Genomic DNA, 24,229 nt, shown 5'->3' with positions numbered 1-24,229 from the left:
GAAGTCAAGAAATCAGCTAGGAATTTAACCGGGAAGGAACGGACAGAAGTCCCACTGTTCAGCTCAGTTCCTCCTCCTTGTGGTCACAGAGGGAAGGTGCCTGACATCTGGTGGCATTTCTTAAAGAAAGCCGATCTTTAAATGACTAACAGAACAGTCCTTTAAAAGAATGTATGGTAACAATGGAAAGTGCTCGATTTTCATTTGTAAGCAATTTCACTTACTTCTGCTTCCCACTCTCCTGCAGTCCTCCTTTTTAAAAGTCAATTTAAAATATTTTTTAACTGTGATAGTGCTGAACACATTCCCAAATGAAACAATGATACATACCTAAGAATTTTAATATGCAGGTATGCCATAGTCACTGTTACCACACCTTGATGGGTAAGGGAATGTGTTAACTATTATGATTCATTAAACCGTGGCATGGAACTTCACCCATATTGGCAAATCAGGGAGTGTGGAGATGCTTCTGTGTTTAGCTGTCACATACAGGGCTACAGCCGAAAGCCCAGATCAACTCATGCATTGTTTTCTCATTCTCAGCTTCCATCAAATCACCAAATAATGCGTATAAAGTGGCTGGACAGAATAAAACCACTTTTTCTTAATAGGTTTTGGATGGTTTCCTCTCAAGATAACAAAGATTGATGTTCTTTTGATGAGTGTCTAGTGAGGTACCCCCGAAGCAGGAAACGCCCCCCCCCAACGTAAAACAGTCCTCATTTATCTGGCATGTTTCCCCACCAGCTCTCCATTTGCCTAATTTTGTCTATGAGAGGATGCCCTCCTTCTTCATTCCTTGTTTTGACATTCAAATAGTGTTTTTTAAAATACCACACAGTTAATTTTGCAGTTAGAAACCAGTCCGAAAGTGTAAAATGTTATGATGCCCCAGTAAGGCTACTTCTACCTACACATTCATCAAATGAGCTGGAAAGAACTGACCTCTATTTAGAATGTATACCCTTTCCTTAAGTAGCTCCCAGTTCATGGAAAAACAGAATTACCCAGGTAAGTCAGAGAAAAGAAGATCTCAAGAATTTGCTTTTTAGTAACTTTGAGACAAGAGAAAACAGAAGAGAAACTAAGAAGCAAGAACATTGCTTCAAGAGGCAATTTGTCGCTGGTCCTTTGGGTGACAGGGCATTTTGCCAGCTGTCATTACTGGACCCACTGAAAGTGTTACACCCAAACTGTTGTCCTCATTAGGACAGAAGCCATTCAGCATGAATGCTCTGAGCTGCTTCGAGGTCCCACCGTATTGTCTGGCCTCACCAAAGGAGAGGAGAGCCTGCTATTCTCATTTAAATAGCATGTATAGCATTTTAATTTGCTTTCTTTCTGCAAACCATTTCTGACTATTCTTTACCTTGCATAATTGAATATCTACATATTATTATGCCCTTTACGTGATGCACTCTTTCCATTCATTGTGCAGCTGGTTAGGAAAAATGTACCGCATAAGTGAAAAACCATGTTAGTGGGAAATACACATTTTACATGATAAAGTAAATTTCTGCTGGCAAGGTAATATAAAGGTCTTCTCCTATGATGGGAAAAGGGTGCACAACCTTAAAGCTACAATTAGTATTTGTTTCTACAAAAAACTGGGGGAGATGCCATGAAGCCAGCCACTGGAGGTTGCATCACTCACATACATGAATCAGATACTCTTACTTGCCTACATTTATGCTTCTTTTGGACACGATCATTTTCACAGACTTGCAGAGTGTATGGGGACCTCAAAAATTATGTACTGTGTCTTTATTATCTCTAGTCACACTCCCCACACAGAGGACTGCTGTGCTCCATTTCCTCATTGTCAGTGAACGGAGAGGAACCAGGTCCAAGAACACTGCTCAGGACCACCAGGCAGGAAGTTCTGACTGTTATTCAACCCAAATCTTACTGTTTTCAGGGAAAAAATGTAGAAGAATAAATCACCATCCTATTTACCACAAGACTTGATAAACTGAAGTCCCTTTTTTGCTTCAGTTGGAGATCAGTGTAGGTAAGTCTGGTTTCAGTGCACCTTCATCTGACCATAAGTTCTCAGAAAGCCAAAAGCCAGGGGAGGTTATGCAAAGCAGCTTTTTTCCATTGCTAGAGCTTTTATTTGTAATCAAAAGCCAGACTTTCTTATATTGTGATTTCTCCTACTGTGAATTTCTCCACCCACCTACCCTTTGCCCCAGAAAAGAACAGAACAAAAAAGTCCTTAGTAGTTACAACATGAAAGAAATCGTGGGCATGTGCTCCAAAGAACACAGTCCTTTTTCTTGGTCACACTTGTCATGACTGTACATTCAGGTCATTTAAAAATAAATGTCTGCCTGTCATCCTCATTGAACTGTAAGCTCCATGAGGGCAGACCCCAAGTGTGTCTGGTTCATCAGCGTATTTCCAGTACCTCGTGTACCATTTGGCATACAGCAGACTCTTTATACCTAGAGAACCAACAAATGCACTTGAAAATCATTCTAGTCCACACTCCTATTTTGGGGCTATGAAATAGAGTCTATAAAAGTCATTCTTGGAAATGACTTGCCCAAGATTGTATAACATGTTAATGACAAAGCCAGGATTATAACTGGATTCTTTATTACCCATCCACATTCTCTGTCCATTACGATACAGAGGTTCTTATATCTAATATCCTGGGCAAACAACACTACTAACGAGTAGAGTACAGAAATATGTCTGATCTAAACATCTTTTGGTTGGCTGCCTGGCTTCCAGTGTTCTCTACCAGTTGGAACACAGAGACCCTCCTATAAATATGCCTGGTTTATACATACTTGTAGGACTCCAAGAACAAAACCCAAACAAGATTCTATAGCCATAGCAAACAGCCAATTTATTCTCTCCTATGAGTGTCAAGTTTTACAGAGGCTAAGACACAGATGCCAGCTGAATTTCTATGGTTCAGCTACTACTAACTCAAATGTTATGCTAAGCAGAGCTTCACTTCATATGGTTTTTTAAATTTTATTTCAGGGTTTCTTTAAAGCAGAGATTCAAAAAATAGAGTTTCCCCTGAGCACATGAAAAAAGTAAATGTAAATGTTCAGGGAGCAACGAAGGTGATTTAAAATTAGATTATGGAAATGGATGCCCAACTCCATAAATTTATTTTTAAAATTAAAAAATTTTTTAAATTCAGACACTTAAAATGGGTAAATATAAATTATACTTTAATAAAGCTGTTAAAAAATAAGTGTGAAAATGAGTCAGACAGTTGAAGCACTTCTTTTAGAAAACATTTGGTATCAAAATGGTAAAGACATAACCTCATACTCTTTTAAGAGCAAATTCTATCTACTTCCATCATGGTTTACCTACAAGGCCAAAAGTTTTTCCTTCAAATTTGGTAAGAATAATTTAGTAGATTAACACAAAAATGTGCAAAGAACCAGTCTCCATTGATGTAGCACTAAGAGATACTGACTCATTTGATTATCTGCATGAATACATCTACAGATATATTTGCTTAATTAAGCATAGTATTCTCATCCAAAACCTGCCATTAACTAGCCATTGGGTTTTGGGCAAGCTATATACATTTCCAGGGCTCAGATTTTCCACCTATATCATGTGCCCCCATGGACCAGGTTAGAGTTATGTAGTATACAATATACTAAAAAAAAATAACTGCTATCATCTAATGAATAACCACAAAGAAGCCACATTTTAGGTAAATTATCAATCTCTGAGGAAGGTAGTATAAACCACTTTTTTGCAGGTGAGGTACCTAGAACATGACAAGTTTGACCACAACCCCATGGTTATTTAGTGATAGACCCAGGATTCCAACCCTGCTAGCTCCAAAACCTATATTCATTCTCTGTGGTTCATTAGACTTTGTGCTTTTGATTTTGTCAGATGTGGGCATGAATCCTGACCCTGCCTTAACTATGCTAAGTCAGTCACCCTCTCTGAGTCCAGTTTCTCCACCTGTAAATCGGAGATTTCTAATACTGAACTCTGAAGCAAAGAGTAAATGGGAAGAGTCAATGAGTCCTTCCCCTATAATTATAAACCATCCAAGAAGAGTCTTTCCCATCCCTCTCCCACAAAAGTTCCTTCCTATGTTAAAAAAAAAAGGGGGGGGGGGAGTATAAATTCTAAGACTTCCTTATAGCCTACCTGGATAGACCTCTCGGACTGAGTTCTATCGAGAGCAATTAAAGTGAACACAAACAACACAGCACTAGAACTTTGCTATCAGTCCTTGGCTCTGTGGTGGAGACTGTCAACAAGAGTGTCAACTTCAAGGGGTGGGCATCTGTCCACAGGAACTGAGCTGAGGTCACAGACTTGTCTCACTCTGCCCTACAAACAGATGTCTGGGTGACAACTCTTAGTCACTGCAAACCAGGGTTAAAGCCAAACCAGGTGGGAAACTCTGTATCTCCTTTCTAATCCGCTTGGCCAGGCCTTTCATTCCCTAAGACAATACCTCACTAACCATAATTCAAAATAACTAGTTTTCCCCCAGTGTACTATTTTTAACATAATGCCTTTATTTTGATGATGCCTAATTATTCCACAAGCAGAAAAAAGTATATCTATGGTAGTGATTTGTTTAGCAGGAAACCTGTTGGATTTTGCAGTTTGGAATTCACACCTTCAAACGGTTACCTTGCAAGTAACCTGGTGAAAACTGATGTAATGTGGAGCTCTAGTGGTGGCAAGAAAGTAAAGCAGCCATTAGTGAGGGCCAAAAAAAAGTGGAGGAAATCACTATTTATCATTTATTTATGTTATTATGGCAAAATCACCATTTATTATTAAACTAATATGTTAAGAAGAAAAGCATTCAAAATGATATTCCAAGATAATATAAGGTAAACTCTAACTGTAATGGTTTCCCTCCAGATTACAAATTAGACCTCAATAACTTAATCAAACATCATGAAGCAGATTTAACCACAAAAAACAACTCAGTGCTGTGGTTGTCACTTTCCTGCTTTTTACCAATTTCACTAAGAATCCTATTAATCAAACACTAGGAATTTTTCACATAGCTAACAATAATACTGTATACAGAAAATTCTGGACTCTAAGTGGTATGATCAGTGAAGTACTGTACCAACTGTCTTGGGAATTTAAATAATCCCTAGAGGCTGATGAGGTTGTTGGAAGTTAATTCCTGCACTAGAAAAGTGCCTTCCTTGAATTTCTAACTTCTGAGGTCTTTCCCAACTCAAAACAACCAAGAATGAAACCTACAATGTCCAACATTAACTCTTTGTTTTCTTGTTATCTAATATATATGTCTTCTCAATTGAAAGGGCTTCCTTAAAAAAAAAAAATACAGCTCCATTATGGTCAACAAGGTAGCAGAACATAAATAATAAAATTTTTATACTATACAACCAGGAGTTGACATTTGAAACGTCTAAACATGGTGCCTGGTTTAGCTATGTCAAGGTAAGTTATTATGAGAAAAAAAAAAAAAAACCTCAGAATATGAAAAAAATACAGGATCTAGCCTTTCTGAATATAAGTATCTAAGGTATCATGTTCCTGAACACTAAAGAAAATGTAACAGACTCATTTTTCTATAAGTGATGATGGAAAAAATGAAAATACTCATAAACGCATTAATGACATTTATCTGAAATAAAAATCTCAAGACTCATAGGAGATTTTCATGGCTTCTATCAGTTCAATCCACTACATATTTTTCAGTGGATACATTCATTGGCTCCTAAACTGTCAGATCTACAGTTGACTGACTACCAAGCCTCAGAGGTCTGTGAATGTAGATTTAATGATTACACCAGGGTTTTTATTCATTGATGTCTCTCTTCTTCATCTTTCTGTTAATATGCTGTCATTAGTCCAGTTCCCTAACGCTACATAGAAAATTGAAAAGATATAATGGCCTTTTCTGAGACGTCATCAAGAACACAATTGTTTGAAATGAGAAGCTCAAGATAAAGAACTAATTTCCTTTTAGTCTTCATCATTAGCTGTAGGGTAGAAGAGAGAACATTTCTGATAGAAAAGAATAAATGCAGGTGTGGATGTTAAGGTAATTTACTAACATAACCGTATGTCAAAGGGAACAAATGGAAATCTGTACTAATGCAATATTGGCCACCAGGGAATTCAGAATCTAACATGTTCTGCAGTCCTTCTGACCACAGACATGAAAACTGAATAAAAAGGAAGAATATTTTTCAATCTGTGAGTCCAAGAACTTTGTCCTTGCATGCCATCTTGCCTGTATTTTCCGTGGTGATTATCTCCCCTGCTTCCCCATAACAGGCCTCAGTATGCTGCTTCAAATAATATTTGGGGCTTTATTTGCCATTCTTTTGACTGAGACATGCTGATTTTATTAAAGTCAGTTGGGCCTGCATTCTTTCTTTACTATTATTACAGGTAGACTTGACAGATACCGGACTTCGGTTTTAAAAATGCTCTGCTAGGGAGGAAACCTTGTGAAATAAGTTCCATTTTACCTGCTGGGCAGTTGCACTCTGAAGGTGCTTCTCTTGCAATTCTTATTTTAGCCATATGTTCATAGGATTTCTGTAGGAAAAGAAGAGGTATTATCATCAGTAGCATGGTAGAGAAATGGATTCTTCAGAAACTCTCTGGCCATATGCTTGATTTACCAGCATTTGAGAGCCTGCATAACTAACATTTACATATGTACTTGGACTTTAGTCAAAAGGTAACAGTACCCAAGCCCTAAAAAAAGAAATGACTACTGACACTGTATCAAGACTGCTGGACTTGTACAATTTCTTCCTCCATTCCTCAACTACCACCACCCTCCTCTTTCTCCCTCAGCTCAAGCATATGCAGTCAATGCAAAAACCCAGCTTTAACACCCTGTAGTTTTAGGTAAGCTATGGGCTTTAAAACAGCCACTATCTTATACATGAAGGTCAACTGCTTATCACACTGCACAGCAACCACTGCCAAAAAGCCTCTCTGTTGGAAGAGCAAGTTTCAGAAAACCCCCTCACTCTAGTCTAATGCTGCCCCTGGTTGTGATAAATGTAACCTAGATTCCTTTCAACTCTCAACTGTAATGGCTCTACACGCATTAACATCCCTACCATTGTATCCTTCATTAAAAAAAAAAAAAAAAAAAAGTGAAGCTGCATTTTTTTTCTTTTTTTTTTTTTTTGCATTTTTTTTTCTTTTTAAATACTGAATACGAAAACATTTCATGTGTGAAATAACCTAAAAACTACATATAGGACTATTTCACTTTTAAAAGTGATTACCATTTGTGTATTAATAACACCTATGGCACTAACCTTCTTATAACATATGAAGGACATAACCCATGTTATCTCTGGAAGGAATATTCTCCACAAGATTGGAAGAGATTCTTGTCACTCTAGAAAACTAAAAAGAGATAAAATGCCACCCTGCCATTCTGGGCACCCTTCCCTTCTCTTTCAGTCCTTCCTATTTGCTCAGCATGCAAACATTAAGAGTGAAGGAAGATGATAGAGACACAGAGGGTGATATCAAAGGATGTGCATATACAAATATATGCTACAGGGAGCATAGATGGTCGCCTAGCGTATGCACACCCAGCCACACCAAGTATGCATACAGTAAGGGTAGAGGCCGGTCCTGTACACGCGTGCAAAGTATTATCCACGTGCAAAATACCCCAGCCTTTCACACCTGAGCCAGAAGTTGCTCCACTTTCTCTTGCACCATTGCTTTGAGCTGATCCAGGCCATCGGGAAGCAGATGGATGGAAGGGTCCCCTTTTGAGGATTCGAGAGCAGCGATCCTAGCCTGGAGGTCGTTGGTTTTCACCCCCAGGTACAGACAAGACATCACGGCCACCAGCGACAGAAGGGCCGACAGGGCGGTGCAGGGGGGCACGGTCCAGGCACAACGCTGCCTGGAGGGGCTCGGGTCCTCGGAGCCTGGCTCCCAACCCCCACCTTTCCCTGCATGCTTCTTCACCAGCATCGTTGAGGGATCAGCTGCCTCGGCTTCGCCTCCCACTCTCTACCACTTCCAAGAATCTTGAAAGGGAAGAAGGACGATTTCTCCAAAGTTCAGTCTGGGTGGCTGCACAACTAGTTGGCGGAGATCGGGCGCGGAGATGGAGCTCCGCTTTCCTCAGCGCCGACACCAGCAGACGTGGACCATCCTCTCCGCTTTCTTGAAGAGCACCCTCAGTCCGAGGACTGGTGGCAAAAAGGTAAAAAACCGGAATGAAACCCTCCCGGCTGGCCCTCCTGGCCCCTCAGAGGACGGACACCTCGGAAGGGGTCCTCGAGAACGGCCGCCCAGGGTCCAAGGGACTGCGCGAGAGGCGCAGCGAGGGGCCGCCGCTCTCCCTCGCCACCGAGCCCCCGACCTGTTGCGTCTCCGTTTGTTTGCCTTATTTCTACCTATTCAGTGCTTTTCCGCACGCCGACCTGTTTGCCACCTAGATTCAGCTTCAGGCAGAAAGGCTGAGGGAGACCGCGAGAGCGCCGCGCAAAAGGGATGGCTAAGGGGGGGAAGACAGGAAAACGAAATAACCTAAGGACTGCAAATTCGAGTGGCGAGGCTCGAGTCGCGGCTGCCCGAAGTATCTCCGCAGCCTCGCGTGTGCGAGCCTTAAATACCCTTCGGGATGCTCGTGTGTGAGTGTGTGTGAGTGCGCGCGCGCTCCGAGCGCGACGTTCCTCCCCCGACCCCCCTCCCGGCGCCTGGCCTCCGGCCCCCGGCTCCCGCGGCACTGCGCCCCCCTTCCCAAGCCCCGGCAGAAGCCCGCCTTATTAGCATAATGTATTCACCTTCGCCCTGCCCGCCGGCTCCGCCGGAGACCCTCCAAGGGGGCGGAGAGCTCGGGAGGGAGCTGAGCGGGAGGTCTTCATTAGCATAATACATGCAAATAGAGGAAGCGGCCGCCGTGATTGGAGGGGAGCCTGGCGGCTCCTCCCCCTCCACGGAGTAACTTCAGCGTCCCCTAAGGCCACATCTCCCGCCTGGGCCGGGGGCCGTAGCGGGGTCTACTGTGGGGAAGGCGGTAACTCTGGTTTATCCTGACACGGCCCAGCGCCCCTTCTTTATCCCTGTTAAATATGGAGACATGGCCTCCGGGAGGGAAGAAGCGAAGCAGAAAGCTCTAGCTCTGTACATCTTCACTCAAAAGCAGCGGCGGGAGCTGTTGCGATTTCGCTCCGGTGCAACCTTTCCCCCTCTCCTCCCTCATTTCCCCACATGCCCCGAGGCGAAGTGTCTGACTGACTCCTGAGGTAAATGTCCCCACTTCCCTCCTCTTCCCTAGGCCGCGCAGTAGAGTCTCCGACTGGGGGAAGTTTTCTCTCCCCTCCCCCAGTTTCCTCCTGTCTTGATGGGGCTGAGTCTCCTCCCCGCTCGGTGTTCTAGTCTTTACTAGGGTGCTAATGCTTTTTCCTGATTCCCCGTTTTGTGGGATTGAAAAAGGGAGCGTGGAGGTACACACATTTCTCAGGATTTAGGAAAGGACTGAAGAATGAGGTCAATTTTTCCTCTTACCTGACTCTCCGCCCTCTGGATCAAATTACAAGTTCTCTAAGGGGATTTTCGAAAGTAGGTAATAAGTAGCATTTTACATCTAATTAATTTGGGGCGGGGGGGGGAGAAATTCTCATCTTTTTTTTTTTTTTTTTTTTTTTTAGATTTTTTTTTTTTTTTAATTTATTTGACAGACAGAGAGATCACAAGTAGGCAGAGAGGCAGAAAGAGGGAGAGGGGGATGCAGGCTCCCCGCTGAGCAGAGAGCCCGACGCGGGACTCGATCCCAGGACCCCGAGATCCCGACCCGAGCCGAAGGCAGTGGCCTAACCCATTGGGGCGGGGGGGGGAGAAATTCTCATCTTTTACTCCAAAAAAGTCTCTTCTTATCTCCTCCTCCCCACGGGAAATACTATCTTAATCAAGCTAATGTCAGGTCGATGCTCATTAATGTGAACAAGGAAATACTGCGCGTAGCTGTCTTTCACAGGCGTAGAGAATACTGCTAGGTATGAAGCGGGCTAAAGATGTTTCAGCTTTTGTTGATGGAAATACAGAAACGAAAAAGGAGTAGGGGAGGAAACAGACACAACATCGAAGGAAAACGGTGAATTGTGTTGTAAAAGCAAAAGCCAAAATTCCTTACAGTTGTATGACACAGTAGTCTGAAAGGGTGGTCCCAGACTGACAACATCATCAACTGAGAGCTTATGCAAAATTCAAATTCTGGGACCCCTCCCTACACCTACTAAATCAGAAATCATGAGTATTGATGATTCAAAAACAGATCTGTGTTATAAGGAGTCCTCCTAATGATTCTGATGCAAACTTAAGCTTGAGAACCACTGGGGTAACACTTTACAAAATAGTTTCAAATAATTTTCTCATTTGAATCTCATAACCCTGTGATACCAGTAAGGAATTATTGGCCCCATTTTATAGATAAGGAAACAATTTTCAAGTCACATTTAATTGTGATTAAACATGTTTCCAAGTAATAGCACCCAAGGACTAGGTACAAATTTTTTTAATTTAATCTCTTTTAATTTAATTTAATTTAATTTTTAATTTAATCTTTTTTTAATTTAATCTTTCTGATTTTCCAATTACCTCTCTAACCATTTCTTGGTCTCCTGTGTGGGTGTTTCCTCTGCCTGTTTTCTAAATGTTGGTGCTCCTTAGATCCTTATCTTTTTTTTTTTTTTTAAGATTTTATTTATTTTGTCAGAGAGAGAGAGAGCGAGAGTGAGCACAGGCAGACAGAGTGGCAGACAGAGTCAGAGGGAGAAGCAGTCTCCCCGCGGAGCAAGGAGCCCGATGTGGGACTCGATCCCAGGACCCCGGGATCATGACCTGAGCCGAAGGCAGCTGCTTAACCAACTGAGCCACCCAGGTGTCCCCTTAGATCCTTATCTTGTGCCATCTTCTAACTTTGTACACAATCTCTGGTGGTGCTCTCAATTACCATCCATAAACTGATGAGTAATCAATACATATTGTAAGCCCAAACCCCCTTCTCAAGCTGACTTCTTTATAGCCAACTGCCTGTTTGCTAATTCTATCTGGATATCTCATAAGCAATTCAATTTAACCTGAATCTTACCTCCAACCCCTACTTTTTCCTTTGTTTCCCACCTCACTAAATGGAGTTGCCATCGATGCAGTGTCCCCAAGCCAAAATACCGCCAATAACCCTTGACTTCTGCCTTGCCCTCCTCTCCTCATCTACTTTAATTCCTTCAATACTTTCTATTGTCCTTAGGATGGAAATAATATACCTTACAAATCACCACCTGGTGCCTGTCATCTCACCTTCCTCACAGCTCATCTTCCCCCTAACCCTCTCCATGCCAGCTTCTCTAATGGAAGTATGGAGATAGAGAATGAAGCACTTTCTTTGGGGTGAGTCACTGGTCTTTTGAAATTTCAGTGGAAAGGCTATTTTCTGTGTTGACTGATGTTGACAGTAGGTCACACATTTAATTTGGATGATGCAGTGTTCTTATATGATGCTTTATGGAAACTGGCCATGAGAAGGTCCATTAACAGCTCTTTCAACCTCTCAGAATGGTCAGATCTTAGAAGAGAGATAGAGTTGCAATTTTGTGAATTTGGGATCTTTAATCCGAAGATTAATTTCGCTCTATTTCTTTGGTGGGCACAATACAATAAAGAAATGTACTTTAGCACTAATATTTCAAAACCCAGTAGATTTTCTGCATCAAGCCCAGAGAAGGCATGGATCAAGAAAGCTCTGGGGATCTAAACCCATATTGTTCTATAGATTCATCAGAGCCCAGTTGTTGTTTTGGTTCCTATGTGGGAAAGGAAGCAAAAAGTAAAAATAGCACTAAAAATGATACAGTCCAGCGGACTCTGATTTGCCTGAGACTCGTATCAGTAGTAAGAAAAGGCAAGCAGCTGGTTGCAGAATAGGTATGTGATTGGAAGAATAGGAAACCCCTAAAGATGTCCACATCCTATCCCCCAAAACCTGTAAATGGGGAATGTTTGGATTTGCAGATGTGATTAAATTAAGAATCTTGAGATTGGAGGGGACAGGTGCCTGGGTGACTCAGTCGGTTAAACGACTGCCTTTGGCTCATGATCATAATCCCAGAGTCCTTGAATCTTGAGATGGGGAGATTTTCTTCTACCATGTGGGTGGCCCAGTGTAACCACCAGGGTCCTGATAGGGAAGAGAGTCTCACAGAGAAAGGAGATGTGACCATAGAAGCAGAGGTCAGAGTGATACGAATACTAGTTTCAAAGATGGAAGCAAAAGAATATGGCAGTCCCTAGAAGCTGAAAAAGTCAAGGAATGGATTTTCCCCTAGAATGTCCCGGAATATAGCCTTCCTAACCCTTTGATTTTAGAACTTCTGACCACTAGAACTATAATTAATATGTTTGTGTTTTTCAAAACCCTGAGTATGTTACAACAGCCGTAGGACACTAGTAGAATCTTAATCACAAGAAATCAGTCTTCATCTGCTACAGCATCATAAGCACTATTAAAACCACTATAATGCCCTGTAACTCAAGCAGACCCTGTAGTAACTGTCCCTGTCTCTCAAATGTTTATGCATTCCTATTTACTGACATGCCCACTGGGAAAGAATTGGAGATATATGCCTTCTCCTATGACATGTAAAATTAGGATGCCCTCTACTGAAGCATTTTAAACAAAATACAATATGTTCTATTTCTTTGATGCCTCCCATTGGTGCAACTCAAAAATAATAAACCAGTCAAGTTGTAAAGCTACTCTCATCCCTCCTCCCTATTGTTAGCCTAGCCACGATCATGACCCAGGACTCAACATTACTGATAGCACTACTGTTACCAATTTCCAGCCCCCCCCAAAAAAAGAGATGAACAGACTTCTGACAGAGAAACATGGCAGGAAGTTGAAGTGAGAAAGGAGGTGACCAGGAGAAAACAAAAATGAAGAAGATAAAAGGGCTTTTTAAGTGGCTTTTGTTGTTGTTGTTGTTGTTGTTGTTTTTAGAAAAGGAATCATCCACTCCTATTTCCCTCTAAAAGGCTCATCAATAGAGGTTATATAGGATGGAGGTGAATTAACACATACTCAAAATTTCAATGTCTTATGTATATTTTTTTTAAAGATCTATTCATTTTTTGAGAGAGAGCAGGCAGGTGCTACTACCAGCAGGCAAAGAGTAGCAGAGAATCTCAAGCAGATTCCCTACCCCAAGTGAGGAGCCCCATCCAGGACTTGATCTCATGATCCCAAGATCATGACCAGAGCTGAAATCAAGAGTTGGTCACTCAACCAAATGAGCCACACAGGCCCTCTTCAGTGTCTTATGTGTATTTAGAAAGATTCCCTGACCAAAATAAATAGCTGGAATTATTATGTTATGATGTTTTTAGATATTAATTATGTGACAGAAAAGTATTTCACTTAGTTAGAAAATGTCTTTTAGCACCACTAATTTTTAAGGCTAATTTGGTTCCTAAGACCACCATTTTAACCAAAGTTCGCCACCACAGTTCTCCAACAGAAGTAAATGTGTGAGGCAATTTGTGACCATCTTTGTACACCCACAACCACCCGTTGTGTGCCTTAATAAAGAAAATGGTGGAATAAATTATGTGTTGTATTGAGCATGCTATTTCATAAACTTCAGATAAGAATGTACTCCCAGGGAAACATCTTTTAAGAAGACAACATTTCCCAAATAGAATGGAGTAGGCAGTGAAGTGAATTTAGAAGATGCAGTTCTCCCACAGCCAGGCAAATTTCAATAAATCATAAACAAATTATAAATATCTTTAGGAGTAGAAGAACAGAAGAGTAGGATTTGGCTCTAGTGACAAGCTGAAAAATTCCCTTTCAGACAGATCAAGGAACTGATCCCATTCACACAAGCCTAGTTAAGCAAGGGGTTTACAGCTATATGAATCCAATAATCTAGAGGATACAAGCCCTTCAAAATCCCATTCCTCTCCACAGAGTCAGTTTAATATTTGTTTGTTTTCTGTTTTTGTTTTGTTTTATTTGGAGAGAGAAGATGATCTTCTTCTCAAACCTTAAATAACAAGATAATAATAGATTTCCCCAAAATAGGCTAGTTTAATTGTTGGTTCTAACCAAAGCAACTTTTCATTGAATTTACCGAATCAACCTTGTGTTGGAATTCTATGTGGACAGAACATGTTTGTAGGATTGATTCAGACCATTGTTACAAGCACAGACCATAAGGCTAGATGACCTGGTTCATAAGCCACCTCTGCAATTGAATAACTGTGGGACTGGGGACAAGTTATTTAAACTTTTCTGTGCCTCTGTTTTCTCATCTATAAAACAAATATAACAATACTCTATTGCAGTGAATAAATGGGGTGATATGTGTAAACCATCACATTGCCTGATATTAAGTATTATGTAAATCTCCAAATCAAGGAGACAGTAACAAATATAACAAATGTGGAGCAACGGAAACTCTCACACACTCTGGAATGGAAATTTGCACAAGCACTTTGGAAAACTGCTTGGCACAATCCGTAAGACCAAACATACACAAACCCTTTGTGGAAGGATATTAAAGGGAATAACAGTAAAAGTCTGAGTCTAGAAAGCTCTGTCAGTAGATGCCACATGACCTTCTAGGAGACTTCAGATGAGGATTCAAAAGAGAATGAGGAAAATGTCCTTGGAAATTATGAGGAAATAGATTCTCATTACATAGTAGCAGACATTGCAACACTATTGTCCATGGTAAAATGGGAAACTAGAAAAATGTTCTTAATGAAGTGTGTAACTTAGCCAAGAAGATTCCATTCAGAACACTGAAGATGTGTGTAGTAAAATATAAAAGGAGATAGGTACAATAAAGAAATGACTCTTAAACAAAAAGAAGTCAGGAATTATTGTGACAGACATTTTTCATTCTCTCCAGGTGACAAGTGATACTAATATTAAGAAATAGCTTTTGGATAAGACCAAATCCAGAAACTCACAGAAAAACAGAAAAGTTGAGTATACTATCTTTTGTTAAGATCTCAGAAATATGTAAAATATGTAAAGTGAGACCTCAGAGAGCTGTTTAATCAAGCAATACAGCATATACAAAGTTTAGGATGCTATCCCTTAGTGGACTAAATATAAACCCAAAGGAGAATATGACTTATCTCATTGGAATGAATCCCGATAATATTTATAAGAGACCAACAAACCTTTAAAGAAAATTATACTGGAGAAAATATCAGCTTGAACAGAAAGAAGAGGGGCAGTACAAAAGAAGAAGAGGCCTTTAGATTCTAAAGTCTCTACAGGTGGGAAGCAGGCTAAGAAAACTGTGGAGCTGAAAATACAGGATATATTTCATGATAAAGAAAAAATAACTCAGAGCACAGAGCCAAACGTTCAAAAGGCAGAGCCAAAAGTTATGGAGAATCATTACCAGGAAGAAATAAACCTCAGCCCTAATCAAAGAACTTCTGATATATGCCCAGGTGAATTATAGAAGCTCTGTGAACCAGTGGTTCCTGGTGATTTTTTTTTTCCACTTTTAATTAAATAAGGAAGACTAAAGCAGGTACTGTATGTCTGTCCCACTATCATATGTTGGGCAGATATAGGGCAGATAACTTGTTTCTTAAGTTCACAGTGCTTTATATGGAAAGTAACTGTACTTAAAGAGAGGAACTTGAGGTTCCTCATCAATGAACCACACCTGGAGGGCCTCATTCACACTTGGATCTGATTAATAAATTCTTTGACTTCAAACTGATGCAGTTCTATAATGTGAATTTGGAGGTCGGTAGAAGATGAGTGTGTTCCTCTGCCTCTGAGGAAAGTAAGTCATCGTGTCGTGAACACATTCAAACAGCCTGAGCAGAAACCTATATGGGGAGAAACAGAAGCTTCTTGTCAATTGCTCACACCAACTTGCCAAACATGTGGATAAAATGGATCCTCCTGCGCCTTTTAAGCCTTCAGACAATGGAAGTGCCAGCCAATGTTTTAAATGAAACTTCATGAAAGATCTAGAACAAGAAGTACCCAGCTAAACTGCTCCCAGTTCCTAACCCACAAAAACTGTGAGATAATAAATGTTTATTATTTTAAGCCACTTTGGGGGATAATTAATTTTTAAATGATAAATAACTAATATACCACATCCTGCATATAATGCTTCATTTCCCTTGCATTTCTTTAATTTTACCATATACATATATCCTCATAATCAACCTAGAATTTAGTTTATATGTTTCTTAATTTCATATGAATGTAGTATTTGTATAAATGTGTTACTTTTTTCAACAATGAATTTGAAGGAACTATTCAAGTTATAACTCTCTTCAAATAATTTTACTACTGTACATAGGCTATTGTATGATTACACCGCCTGTATTTGTCCATTCTTCTGTTGATGGATTTTGAGTGTGTCTGTTTGTTTGTTTTTTTCCTTTTTCCCCTGCATTTCAAGTAATGCCACTATAAGCATTCTTCTGTACATCTATTTTTAACACAGGTACAAGAATTAATCGAGGCAATTATACTAGTCATCTCTTGTGCAAGAAATTTTCCCCAAACTTAGCAGCTTAAAACAACACAATTTTATTATTTCACAGTCTCTGTATAACAGGAATTTGAAAATGACTTAGCTGGATGTTTCTTGCTCAGAGTCTCTCATGAAGTTGTAAACTGGGGCTGGGCATCTGAAGACTTGACTAGGACTGGAGAATCTTCAAAGATGACTCCCTTGCATGGCTCATTCACATGACAAGAAGTTTTAAATTTTTTTTTACTCTTCCAGGAGTCTGCAGTTCCTGGTCAATTGGGTCTCTCTAAAGGGTTTTTTGGATATCCCTATGGCATGGCATTTAGCTTCCCCACAAAGCAAGTGATCCAAGAAAGAGGGTAAGGAAGAAACTTGATTGCCTTTTATAACCAGTCTTGGAAGTCACACACTGTGATTTCCACCATATCTATTCATTAAAAGTGAACCACTAAGTCTAGCCCCTCCTCAAAGGGCTGAGGTCTAAGCCCCACCTATTATAGGGAGTACTATCAAAGAATTCGTAGACATATTTTGAAACTACCAGAGGTATATTTCTACTTCATTGAATGTATATATCATCAACTTTGGTAGATAAGCTATTGTGCCAATTTATATACCCACTATCAATACATTACAGTTTCCCTTGCTTCATATCCTCACCACAGTGGGCACTGTACACTTTTATTATTTGCTTATCTTCACATATTCTAATAAATCTATATTGACATTTCATCAAGACTAGCAAAATTAACTTAATTACAACAGTTATTTCATTGCATCGAATAAAGACCAGAAGATGATGATGGAGTGAAACATGTGGATAACGTGAACATCTGGAGAAAATGTACTACAGGAAGGGGGAATAAGCTACAGCCCTGAAGTGGTTGTATATGTAGAGTCTTTGAGGAAACGCAAGGAGGTCAATGTAGCAGGAATAGAGTAAGCAAAGGGAGAGAAGTAGGGATGATGTTAGAGGGATGACAGGGCGGAAAACAGATCATAGAGGATCTTCTAGAGCTTTGCAGAAAGTTCTATTGGACAATGGAGAGCCATATTTGGGAGCCATCAGTAGGTAAATAAATGCTTCGCAATCTTGGCTGCACATTGAAATCACTTGAACTCTCTTTAGCTCTATGGAATGGTCCTGCAGGGCCTCTCCCTCTGCATTTAGTCTCTTTGTGTGGTCTTTTCAATAGTCTCTCCAGCAAGGTAGCTGGGCTTCTTCTCAAAGAGCAGTGTCATTTCTACCACATGTTAGAGTTAAAGCAAGTCTTCTGGCCAACACTTTTTCAAGGGGAGAGGACTTCACAATGGCATGAATACTGGAGACATGATTCCCTGGGGGCCATCACTCCAACAGAATACCACAAAGGGAAGTATGGACACTAAAGGTGTGAAGGACAATGAAAAGATGCTAAAATGGATGGGTTGTAGATCGCAGTAGAAGATTTGTTGGAATGAGTCCACTTAAAGCAGTGAGATGGAAAATTAGGAGGTGACATGTAGAGAGTGGAATATTTGATATAAGGTAGGTATTAAAGTTTTTGGTAATGGCAATGTCTGGGGCAGTATGTTCACTGTCCTCGTGTCACGTTAGAAATAATGATACTCAGGTCATATCCCAGGAGATTTTGATATAATTAGGTTGAAGGAGGACTGTCATTGATGTCCCTTAAATTCTCCCTAGCTCATCAAATTGAGAGCTAATTCTAATTCTAATTGAGGACTACTGATCTAGAATATGACCTTGGATACAAATGGCTGAGATAAGCTGTACCAAAAAAATCATCAGGTTAAATAAAAAACTTAGACACAGAGGTATTGGAATAATCATCTGCATGGACATTTAAATTATTAAAAAAAAATTTGAAGGGAGCAGTGACAGAGACTGGTGAACCCAGGGCTAAAATATTCACAGAAAGAGGTTGAGAATTTCAGGTTTCCAGTTTGTGGATGAGTGATAGTGCCGTTGACAGAAATGAAGAAACATGGCAGAAAAAACTTATTTGTAGGGAAAAAGTTCAGATTTTTAGAAAAATAACATAAAGATATAATATGTCTTAAATAACTGGATATCCACAGGCAAAAGAATGAAATTGGGCCCCACTTCATATCATATTAAAAAGATTAACCCAAAATAATTAAAGACCTAAATTCATAAAGTCTTTAGAAGGAACATTGTGATAAATCTTCATGACCTTGGTTTGGGCAATGATTTCTTAGATACAATAGTAATAGCACAAGCAACAAAAGAAAAATAGATCTATTTGGCTTCATCAAAATTTAAAACTTTTGTGTTTCAAAGATCAAAGACAATCTACAAAATGAGAGAAAATATTTGCAAACTGTGTATCTGATAAGGGGTTTGCATTTGGAGAATACAAAGAATTCTCACATTTCAATAATATAAAGGTAAATAACCCAATTTAAAAATGAACAAAGAATCTGAATAGATATTTTTCCAACAAGATACACGAATGGCAAATAAATACATGAAAAGATGTACAACATCATTAGCCATTAGGGAAACATTTATCAAAATGCAACAAGATACTACTCACACTCACTGAGATGGGTATAACTAAAAATATAGAAAATAACAAGTGTCATCAAGGATGTGGAGAAAAATTGGAAAATTCATACACTCCTAATGGGAATGCAAAATAGTAAAGCCACTTGGGAAGAGCCTGGCAGTTCTTCAAGAACTTAAACATTAAAAAAAAAAAAAAAAAAAAAGTAAGCTCAACATAGAGTTACCATATGACCCAGCAATTCTCCTAAGCATTCCCCAAGAGAACTGCCAACATGTGTCTACACAAAAACTTTTACATGTGTGTTCATAACAGCATTATTTGTAATAGCCAATATGTGGAAACAACACAAATGCCCATCAATGAATGAATGAATAAAATATGGTATATTCATACAATGGAATATTATTCAGCCGTAAAAGAAATGAAGTGTTTGATACATGCCACAATGCAGATGAACCACAAAAACATCGTGTTCAGTGAAAGAAGCCAGACACAAAAGGTCACATATTATATGACTCTTTATATAATATATCCAGAATATGCAAATCCATAGAGACCAAACATGTATTAGTAGTTATCAGAAGATGGGATGAGAAAAAAGGAGAAGTAACTACTTCATGCGCACAGAGGATTTTCTCCAGGGTGATGAAAAAGTTCTGAAACTAGAGAGAGGTGATGATTGCACAACATTGTGAATACCCCAAATGACACTGAACTATACACTTTAAAACGGCTGTGTATTTTGTGAATTTTACCTCAGTTTTTTAAAAGCTTTATTATTAAATCTCTCTTTCCATTAAACCAAGTATCCAACAGATTGAGAACATTAAGATCATCGAAATTTAGCGTCTCATTCATAGAATATATCTACAACAGACATGTATGAAAACTGAAATATAATATGCAGCTGGAGTTTATAATCTTGGGGGGAGGGAATTTTTTTAAATAAACTTTATTTAGTTCTCACAACATGATAGGTTTGGCATGTTATTCTAAAATCCCCAAATAATTATCATTAAAGGCAAAAGTGCTTGTTTGTGGAAAGCATATAATTTTTCTGGGAGCACATTGACATCACAAAGATTATTTGAAGTCTCACTTCTTGAGATGTAATTTCCTATAATTGACAGAGGGTATTTAGCTCATTGCTAATGGGATATACATGTTCTTACTCTTGTCACTAACATGTCTGGATCTAAGACATAATTAAATGAATTCCTGGAACTTAGTATTAAATGAAAATCTTTGCAAGTGGGGAGAATGTGACATCAGAAAGGGTCTGGCAGTGGGCTGTGGGCTAAGATCCAGGCAGGCTATATATCTTAATAACCTCATTTATTCCATTTTCCAGGCCACCCATTATATAGACAACTATTAAACATCTTGAATCTGAATAGGAAATTTCTCTGATTTAGGAACACAAGTCTTAAAGCAAGAATGATGTTAAGTACAGTTTTGTCAACGTGAGTTGGCTATTCTCTTGTTATCATACCAACAAGTCCAATTCAGGGAACTTGACACAACCTCAACTTCACAAACTTCCTAGATGACTGATTATTTCTTATTAGTTACCTGCTTTGAGTACTATAATCACACACCATGTGTGGTCTTGTGGGTGCCTAACCTCACCACCAAAGTCTGTCCACACCCACCCCCACTGCCCACACGCAGATATACAAATCACCTCTTGGCCACATTCTGGGATATACAAATGCACACCCCAATGACAAGATATACCCTTTGGAGGATAGACCCAAGGAAGAAGCCTTGGAGGCCTGGGAGATGGGCTTTGGCATCATTTGGTAGGGAATTCCACTGTTCAGTACCGGAGCATAGTTGGGAGATAGGGAAAGTGAACAGAACAAGCTGTAGTTGGGCATAGGCCCAGTAGATTTTTCGCTCTATGGGGAGAGGACGAGCCGGAGAAGAATGCAGACAGGTGCTTTCAAAAAGTGGAGACCGAAGAATAAGGTTGGTACTACTCAGGCTGATGTTCAACATACCCTGTAGAACTTTAATAGTTCCATTGACAACAGGCTCAAGAATTATTTCGCTTATGATTAGCCTTATCAGTGAGTTACAAAGAAAGGAAGCTGATGTTGAAAGCCAAGTCACCAGCCTGTGCCAGGGCAAAGGGTATGTCACATGAGGTTTCTGACCTCAGATGTTACTGAGCTTCTACTCCTTTCTCTCCAAAGCCCAAACCACTGTTCAGCTATTTTCCCAGAAAGGCCACATAGCTAATGTGGGGTAGGCAAGGACATGGGGAGAGTCCTAGCCAAGGGGCTGTGGGTGAATCTCCAAGATCTCCATCTTGTTTTCCAGTCTTACCCACTTATAGAGCTCTTCCTCCTTTTCTCTTTCACTTTCGACACATGACTAATGCCCCCAGGAAAAAGGACTTCTCAGTTCACTAGTTTATGTTCTTTATCCCTGTACTCTTAAAGCAATTCCTCACTATCTTGTTAAGTCTCTGATGCTATTAATTAGATGTTTTATATATTTTGTGGAGATATTTTAGTTTATTTTACAAGAAAGTTGGGCTAAATTATAGTCAACTATCACTGGAGGCAGAAATCCCAAGATGGCTTTCACGTCTTTCTTTTTTGGCAAATTGTGTTTCTATAAATGGACCCCAAGTAGAGCTTCAAGTTTTGTTGACCAGCTTTGAAAATGCACTATTGAACAAACATTTGTTTAACCACCACTCACTGACTGTTGTGCTATTTAAAACATTTTGTAGATTGTAATCCTCAGAGAAGAGACAAAATTGAAAACGATGCTAGCTGCACCATCAGAATAAGGTATAATCTTGAGGGGGAGTCAGACATGTGTATAAATAATAAAGGAGTGAAGGAGGAAGGTGAAGTACAGAAATGAACTGAGTCTGGAAGTAACAAGCCTTGAGATTACAAATTGGAACAGAAATGTCATGTTTTGTGAGGACTATAAATCAAAGGTCTCAAAATGGTAGGCCACAGACTGAATGCAGCCCACAAACGTGTTTGGTTTGGCCCACACAGTGTTTTAAAAATAGGAGATTTCCCATTTTAAAAAATCTGGATTTCCATCCTCTGAAAACTCAGATCTGGCAACTGTCCTCATTGCCAACTGGCAGCCATCAACTGAGGCTAAGTAGAAGCAGCTTCCTTAGGGAGAGCTTAATTTCTTCAACTCACCGCACTTCCCATCAGCCCTCCACTGCCGTCCTTCACCCTCCGCATGCTTCACTTTCTCCATCTAATGAAAAGTGCTGTATAAATGCAGCTTCCAGCCCTTCTTCTTGGAATCAGAGAGCAGTGGCCTTCAAGTCCATACCCCCTGCACACATACACGCCACCACCTTCTTTCAGTCATGTGTCTACTTTCTGTAGTATTTAAGTTGAGGGCCTCTGTGTGTGTTGATCCTGTCCCCACAGAGATGAAGAAATGGTGCACGTAAAGATTCACCGCTCCTGGTTCTTCCAAAAAGAGAAAAACATTGGACTCTAGTTTTCACAGACTGTTAGGGAAAGAAAAGAAGAGAATACAGCTTGCACTGAGGAATGATAAAAGAGAAACTGGACCCTGTGGATGGGAATAGGGAGAGAGGAAGGCCCTGGGCAGCTCAGAAGGAGTTCCAGTAAGGGGTGGCTTTCAGGTGTGCCGCAGCTGTGTTACACTGACATCTTTGCCAACTGATCACCCAGGCTTTGCCTGAGAAAAATCTCCCACTGCCTCTGTCACCTTCTGTGTACTTCCCGTGGATATACTTCAGCTTTTATCATTAGAGAACAAAAAAAAAGATCTTGCTGGGTGGTGAGGATGGCCTTCTCTTTTTGGTAAGGGCTGAGCTAAGGGAGATGTACAGATACATTCACTGAGATTTCAAAGTATTTTTATGTATGATGGTTAAATATAGTTGACAGTATAAAATAGCATACAGTTTGAAGTCAAACCTGGCCTTGAACTCTGGCTCTGCTCCTCATCACTGACTACCTTTTTTCCTACATTTCATGGTAGTTTTAAGGATTAAACAAGATGTTGGGACGCCTGGGTGGCTCAGTTGGTTAAGCAGCTGCCTTCGGCTCAGGTCATGATCCCAGCGTCCAGGGATCGAGTCCCACATCGGGCTCCTTGCTCCGCAGGGAGCCTGCTTCTCCCTCTGACTCTTCCTTCCACTCTGTCTGCCTGTGCTCTCACTCGCTCTCTCTCTGACAAATAAATAAATAAAATCTTAAAAAAAAAAAAAAAAAAAAAAAAAAAAAGGATTAAACAAGATGATATATGGGGCACCTGGGTGGCTCAGTCGGTTAAGCATCCGCCTTTAGCTCAGGTCATGATCCCAGGATCCTGGGATCAAGCCCGGCATAGCGCTCCTTGCTTGGCTGGAAGCCTGCTTCTCCCTTTCCCTCTCCCTCTACCTGCTACACCACCTGCCTATACATTCTCGATCTCTCTCTCTCTCTCTCTCTCTTTCTCTCTCACTCTGTCAAATAAATAAATAAAAATTCTTTTTTTTTTTATTTTTTTTTAAAGATTTTATTTATTTATTTGACAGAGAGAGATCACAAATAGGCAGAGAGACAGACAGAGAGAGAGATGAGGAGAAGCAGGCTCCCTGCTGAGCAGAGAGCCCCATGCGGGACTCGATCCCAGGCCCCTGGGATCATGACCCGAGCCGAAGGCAGAGGCCCAACCCACTGAGCCACCCAGGCATCCCAATAAATAAAAATTCTTAAAAAAAAAAAAACAACCAACAAGGACAGTGCCTAATATACAGCAAGTACTCAATAATTGTTAAATTTTATTATTGCTTCACTTTACATGGGACCATGTACCAATCATGAGTCAGTACAAATTTTACTTTGGGTCTCTGCCTGTCTTAATGATACTCCTGCATTGATAAGAGACTCAGAATTAAATGGGCAGATAAAAGCTGGTGTACTTGTTACACCATGTTTTCCATGTAGAAGTCAGAACATGGTTTGAAAAATAGGGGAAAATTTAAAGTATAGGCCATGACTTATATGAGTAAGTGATTTATAAATAAAATAAAAAGTCATGTCATTTTTTCTCCAGCTTTCTGTATAAACCCTAAAAAGTTACCAAGGCCTCACTCGTGGGCAAAAGAACTTTAAACCCAAGTAGGGTTTGACAGACCGTTCCAAGCCACTGTGCGATACACTGCTCATACCT

The 24,229-nt window shown here is 40.1% G+C and overlaps 1 protein-coding gene across 1 annotated transcript in view; it reads right to left on the bottom strand.

Moving 5' to 3' along the window:
• COL25A1 (collagen type XXV alpha 1 chain) overlaps positions 1–8,667 on the bottom strand; it is a 473,496-nt gene extending 464,829 nt beyond the window's left edge. The window contains exons 1-2 of the mRNA XM_059171218.1: positions 7,666–8,667; positions 6,477–6,546 (exon numbers count right to left, since the gene is read on the bottom strand). Of these exons, the coding sequence (XP_059027201.1) occupies positions 6,477–6,546; positions 7,666–7,962 (367 nt within the window). The 5' untranslated portion in view covers positions 7,963–8,667. The remainder of the gene's footprint in view (positions 1–6,476; positions 6,547–7,665) is intronic.
• Between the last annotated feature and the right edge of the window lie 15,562 nt (positions 8,668–24,229).

Source organism: Mustela lutreola, chromosome 1 (assembly GCF_030435805.1).
Source record: "Mustela lutreola isolate mMusLut2 chromosome 1, mMusLut2.pri, whole genome shotgun sequence".
In the NCBI taxonomy this organism is placed as follows: Eukaryota; Metazoa; Chordata; class Mammalia; order Carnivora; family Mustelidae; genus Mustela; species Mustela lutreola.
Note: the sequence above shows the minus strand (reverse complement) of the source record. Positions and strands in the feature narration are given on the sequence as shown.